A 6,336-nucleotide genomic window follows, 5' to 3' on the forward strand; every position below is an offset into this window, starting at 1 on the left:
GATATCCTGAGGTGGAGGAGATTCACTCTATCAGGAGAGATCAGGAGCTCTGAAGAAAATATTGGATCACCTGTCAAAATCTGAAAATTCATCAGCAATAGAAGAAAACTGAAAAATCAGTGCAAGAGCTGATCATATTCTCTCCCTCAGTGATTAACTGTGCTTTATTGAACATTTGCTGCTAATTAAATAGAAAAATTAATCTTCTTGATTGATTAAATACTGAAAAAAGACAAAAATATGTTCTTCTGGGCAAAACAAAACAAAGTTTTATCCTGATTCTAATAATTTAACATCCACAACACTTCATACAAAAATCAAACTTTTAAGAAATTAAATAGGAATAACAAGAAACAGAGTTTTGAAAAATGTTTTATGACATCAAGCTCAATTTATAAATTCTTTAAATCCCACAGTAAAATGAATTTTAACAAAGTTCTTAAATCAAACTTCACAAAAACGAAATCAGATTATTTTGGTTGCCTGTTCTGCTCATGCTTGGCTCTATGTTTTTATTCTGGGTTTCCACTACAAGATCACCTTTTTTTTGTTTAATTTTATTTAAATTCTTCCTTCTCAAAAAGACTGAGCCTCCCTGTTTCAACGGCTTCTGGAGGCCTGCTGAAGAGCAGCGCCTGTGCTGATGATCTGTACTGTCTGTAGTTTGTAGGCATTCTGTACCTGCGGCAGGTTATTATATAAATACATTTGTGACAAGCTGACATCAGTTTGTGATGGAAGCCAGAAAAAGAAAAAGAAAAAAGGAAGCTGAAAACATAATCCAGAACTTTGGCTCGCAGGCATTACTTCTACACATCACTGTCATTATTTGAAACTTTTATCATGTTCATAATAAAGACAAGCCACACTGTAAATTACATATAGACAGAAGTAAAGAAGAAAAATCAGATTATGTACACTGCAACAAAAGTCATCAATAAAAAAATATGGGTTATTGGGGTGTTTGAATGCCATGGAAAGTGACATTCAGACAAAAAAAAAGAAAAATAAACATTGTTAATAAATAATACCTATTTAATTTACCTTCAGTACCTAATTATTCAAAGTTAATTGTAATTTTTAATTAAGAATTTTTAAAAGCCATTAGTAAAGTTTTAATTGGTTTTATAATGTCAATAATTTGTGTTTAAAATAATGGTAATGATATCAATTATAATTTTATAGCATTTATGTTGCATTATGTATTCAATCATAGCAGATAAGACACGCTAACTGCATTTTGCAGACATAATGATTTTGGTGTCCAGCAACATTCATCAAAATAGTAAAGTGAGACCAGTTTCAATTTCAAATCATTATATTTTAAACCAGGATCTCTCCCTAAAGCTAGTGAAAGAAACAAGAACAAAAACAACAACCTCCAGGTTCACAGCCGCTGATGTCAAGCCTACTTATACAAAGTAAATACTGTATACTAAGCATCGCTTCATTATTTATAATAACAATTCAATTAATATGTAGCAAAGTCTAAATGAAGTATCAGAGTCTGGAATCTGAGATTTTCTCCGGCTTCCAGGTAGCACTTTTTGTATTGAACAAAACAAATCATTTCGACAAACACTGCAAGTTTCCTGATTTCAGAGCATGAAATGTTACAGTGAAAAAATTAACTTCTAGGTGAAGAAAAAGCCAACTTCAGATTCAATTGGAAACTGAAAGCTCTGTCAATTTTTAGAAATCTGAGCAGATTTGGATCCACTGTTTGGTCATGGTCTGGTCTTTCTGTGCTTTTCCTGAGTTGAAATCTTATTTAGCAGGCGGAGAGTTCTTTTTGTCTTTGGGATCGTATCTCAGAGAGCAATGGCATGTAAAGTTAAAGCTTTCATGCTTTAACTTGGAAAGATTATTTAAAATAACTAGAAACCATAGGATGTACAACTTTACATCTCTGCATCAACCCAACATACCGCATCTTCTCATCGCTCTTCTCACTGATCACATAACTACATACATCATAGACACTAGTTTAACTAGTGTGCTACCAGAAACAGTGCCAGTGCAGAGCCAATTCTGACTTGGTGAAAATCATGGCAGACCGAATCTGTAAGCTGCATTTGCCCTTCCCATAGTCACCAGCAGCAGTGGTTTCAACTTTGGACACAACAATTTTGTTAGGAACAAAGTTTTTAGCATCAGTAAGAGTCATTTCTTGTGGAATTGTCAACTATGGGAAAAGCAATAAATGTGTCCATTCCATAGACTGTATGTTAAAGTTGGACAAATCTTCATGAAAGTGCCTGAATTATTTCTAATGGCCAGGAGGGGGCGACTTCTCTGGTTGCAAAAAGACTTCCAGTTGTGTAAAAATCAATAAGAAAATCACAAGTTGTCAGCCAATGAGCACGTGGCATTTGTTTTTGTGGGGTTTTTTTCATCAAAATGCTCAGTTGAAGGCTTCACCAACCTAGAAGTGATGTCTCATTGGGTGCATCCATCTTCTACACCAGGTGAAAGCACCTTCTGTTTTGATACACCTTAACTGTGGAATATCCCACCTCGTTATATCATAATTATGATCTCTGTCAATGATTTTAAAGGAAAATTTCCCGCGTTTAATGTGAAATATTAATACATATATTATAGTTATAAGGGGAATCCAGAAAAGTGTCTAGAAGTGACATGACCACCAGGGATAATAGAAAGTCAATGGAATTAAGTTATGTCAAGATGAAATGACCTTTGGCGATGCGAAGTGGGCGGGTCTGAGTTAAACTTTTCTCAACTTCAAGCTGAGCGTTTTAAATGACTGCCGGTGAATCCAAAGATGCTGCTAATTCACAAATGAAAGGGTGGTAAACACCTCAGCGACGTACCTAAGCAGCTTGAAGCTGGAACGTCTACTCGTGACCAATCGTCTGCTACAAAATTTCTACATACTGCTTCCTCTGTCAACTCCCCTTAGGGCCAGATTTTCTAACGGTCTGCAGCAGCACAAAACCCTCATCAGGTTGTGCTGCTCTTGGTTCATTTCTCATTACTGAAATAAACTGGCTGGATCTAGTTTTTAAATGAGCGACGTTAACAAGTGAGATGCAGAATTTCCTCTCCCATCTCTGCACTTTTGCAAATGCAGCATCACACAATCTTGCATCCTTCCGTAAATCTGGCCTTCAGTTTTTAGGTTGACAGTTGTGATGTATTGTTGCTATTAAGTTTACATTTCTTTTCTTTAAGTCCCATTAGGAATTCTTGGGTTAAAAATAAACAGCTATATGTTGTCTTAATTTGTCTGAAGTAAAACTTAAATGCTGCTTCTTAGAGTTGTTTTGGTGTTGCCATATGGAGCACTTTGAGCTGCAGGTTGGTAAAAATATGCCATGCATTTAACATTAAATACATTCATGGCGTCACATCAGTCAGAGTCGGTGATGTCGCTGCTGTCGTCGAGGTTACAGGCTATATATTCTGTACTGTTGAGCTTTGACCTGAGGGCTCGCTTCCTGTTGGAAATAAGAACACAGTCATACTCACACTGTATGCATGTACAGATGTATAGAAATAAAGTTTTAAAAAGCCAGTACTAACCTGCGGTAAACAAAGTTTGAACGACCTCTAAAACAGACTTCTGCTTGCTCCTCCTCCTGTAGACGAACAGACAGGCTTTGAAGTCTCTTCCAAACACCATGAGTTAAATTAGCAGTGTGAATAAGGCACGTAGAAATTACCCATGATGCAGTATTACTGGATTTGAAGCCAGGCTCGACGATTTCTCCTGAAGAGTCATTCTGCTGCCGCTGAGCCTCGTCGTTCTCCCCCGACGTCCCGCTGCGAACCTCCTCACTGCTGCCTGTTCACACAAAACCACTGCACGTGACATCACCTCACATTACCCCGTGTCATCTCATCACATGACATGACTGACCTTTAGCGGTGCTCTTTGGAGGCTCCTCCTCTTCCTCGCTGCTCACACTCCTTTCACACTGAGGACAGAAGCCGGTGTTATTACCTCAATACTTCACCTTCATAAAATCCCTCCTCCTCCAGCTCCTCCAGCTGCTCCTCACCTGATGAGAGTTGGAAGTGATTCTGCGGAGGCGTGTCATCAGCTGTAGCCCCTCCCCCTGTGACCTCAGCAGCAGAAGCTCCAGCCTGTCTATTTGCTCAGTCAGCTTTCTGACCTGCTCCCTGTACTGGTCTTTCTCCTGCAGGAGTACCCGTGCCTCCTCATGCTTCTCTGACTGCGATGACAGCGCCTGAAGAACAGACCAGAGTTAACACCCACCAACATTCTGCCCCACCTCCCGTTCTTAACCCTTCTCCTTCTCAGGCTCCTCACCTTTTCTCTCTCCCTGATCACCTCTTCCAGCTGTCTCAGGGTTTGCTTGTTTTGTTGACGGTAGATCTTGGCATCTCCTTTCAGCTGAGCACAGCGCAGTTCCAGTTCCTCTTTCTCCTCCAAAGTCTGAAAACAAACACATTCAGGCTTGCAAAACCAAGAATGAGATTCATACACACACACATACAGCCTCCAGCAGTTGCACTTGATAGCTGACACATGACACACTCGAGGGATTCACATCAAATAGAAGCATGCATGTGGATTTCCTGCTACTCTTTGCCCCAATAAAACATCCTTTTACTGTGGCATGAGCAATGCTGCTGCTCAGAAACACCATGGTGCACATTCACTACTAACTAAACTCAACCTAAAACCACATATCGCTGAAAATATGACAAAAGTAATGATTCATCACAAGGAACATCTCAGAGATTACACTTATCTTGAAACGTATCCTCCAGTTTATCCGGGGGAACACCAAGGCATTCCCAGGCCAGCTGAGAGATATAATCTCGACAGCGTGTCCTGGGTCTGCCCTGGGGCCTCCTCCCGGTGGGACATGCTCGGAAAACCTCGCACAGGAGGCGCCCAGGGGGCATCCTTGTCAAATGCCCGAACCACCTCAACTGGCTCATTTTGATGTGGAGGAGCAGCAAGTCTACTCTGAGCCCATCCCGAATGGCCGAACTTCTCATCCTCTCTAAGGGAGAGGCCAGCCACCCTTCAGAGGAAGCCCATTTCCGCCACTTGTATTCGCGATCTCGTTCTTTCGGTCACTACCCACAGCTCATGACCACACTCCACCCTCTAATCCAAATATGGTCACTTAAGGGTTCCAGAAAACTAAATGGAATCAGCCAAAATGCTAATATTACATGTGATACATTCTACAATTTAAATTTCCCTGAATGCATCATATTTATTTGCTTAAAGGGAGCGGCTTTGCATTCTGTTAGCCATGTGCTATAGTCTTGTTTGAAACTACCGGTGCTCCTCACCCTGGCTCTCTGCTCCTCTGTTTTGTGGAGTTCTCTCCTCAGTCTGAACACAGTGGAGAGGAGGTTCATCATAGGAGCTTTGCTCTCCTGCTTCTCCTGCTGCTGCTGCTGCTGCTTTGGTGCCTCCTCCTTCTTCTCCTGCTTTTTCTCCTCCTGTTTCTCCTCTTTCAGCTCCTCCACTTTATCCGGGTGGAAAAAGGTCTCAGTGGGCAAAGCTAGACTCTTGCTCTGAAATACACAAGTTAACACGTTAATCTAAGTGGTGTTTTTTAACCTTTAAACAGTTTTTAAGCTCTGCAAAAAGAACCGAAGTGTAGTCTGGGATAAGAGGTGTGCAAAATACTTTTCACTACTAATCAGTTCATGTGGGATAACACATGAAAGGTGTTTGAATTGTTTGTTAAAGTGTAGCTGTGAAAACTGCCTTTAAAACCAAGTCCAGTGCAACAAAATTGTAGTGAAAAGCAGATTCTAGGCAAAGCAGCAGAAACAGTCATGTGAAAGTTTTGGTCTTCACCAAACATTGCTCAGTGTGCTACGGCCGAACATCTCCACTTTGGTTGTTTCTATCCACAGGATGTGGTTGTGGTTTCTTCACATGCAACCTTGGAAACCTAAGCTGTGCTGCCATGCTTTCTCGTGGCAACCCTTCCAAACAAGCATTCATATTCAGTCTTTTTTTCTCATTGTATAGTCATGAATTTTGATATTTTCTTAGCTTTTCACAGGACTGCAAAGCCATGTGAAATCTTCCTCTTTCATGTGGCTGTAGTTATGTAATGTAACCTGCAGGTATGAGCTCAAACTAAAAACACTCAACAGTCAAAGCTGAATAATTCATACATAGCTGTAGTGAGGGTCAGATAAAAGGTAAAAGGGTGTGTGTTAGATATCCAGTACCACCTGGAGTGGTCTCAGTGTTCGTCGCCTCAGCAGTCGAGTCTGGTTTTCTGCTCGCATCACTGTGTGTTTCAGGCGCTCTACCTACACACATAGAGGTCAGAGGTCAGGCTCTATCTCTGTTTTTTTTTTTTTTTT

General features: G+C 40.6%; 1 protein-coding gene across 1 annotated transcript in view; it reads right to left on the reverse strand.

Moving 5' to 3' along the window:
- Positions 1 to 356: 356 nt before the first annotated feature.
- card9 (caspase recruitment domain family, member 9) overlaps positions 357 to 6,336 on the reverse strand; it is an 8,297-nt gene continuing 2,317 nt past the window's right edge. Inside the window, exons 6-13 of the mRNA XM_005745840.1 lie at positions 6,202 to 6,282; positions 5,299 to 5,526; positions 4,298 to 4,423; positions 4,026 to 4,214; positions 3,884 to 3,941; positions 3,687 to 3,808; positions 3,547 to 3,602; positions 357 to 3,461 (exon numbers count right to left, since the gene is read on the reverse strand). Coding sequence (XP_005745897.1) covers positions 3,374 to 3,461; positions 3,547 to 3,602; positions 3,687 to 3,808; positions 3,884 to 3,941; positions 4,026 to 4,214; positions 4,298 to 4,423; positions 5,299 to 5,526; positions 6,202 to 6,282 — 948 coding nt within the window. The 3' untranslated portion in view covers positions 357 to 3,373. The remainder of the gene's footprint in view (positions 3,462 to 3,546; positions 3,603 to 3,686; positions 3,809 to 3,883; positions 3,942 to 4,025; positions 4,215 to 4,297; positions 4,424 to 5,298; positions 5,527 to 6,201; positions 6,283 to 6,336) is intronic.

This window comes from Pundamilia nyererei, unplaced genomic scaffold (assembly GCF_000239375.1).
Source record: "Pundamilia nyererei isolate P.nyererei 1_Seehausen unplaced genomic scaffold, PunNye1.0 scaffold00167, whole genome shotgun sequence".
Taxonomy (NCBI): Eukaryota; Metazoa; Chordata; class Actinopteri; order Cichliformes; family Cichlidae; genus Pundamilia; species Pundamilia nyererei.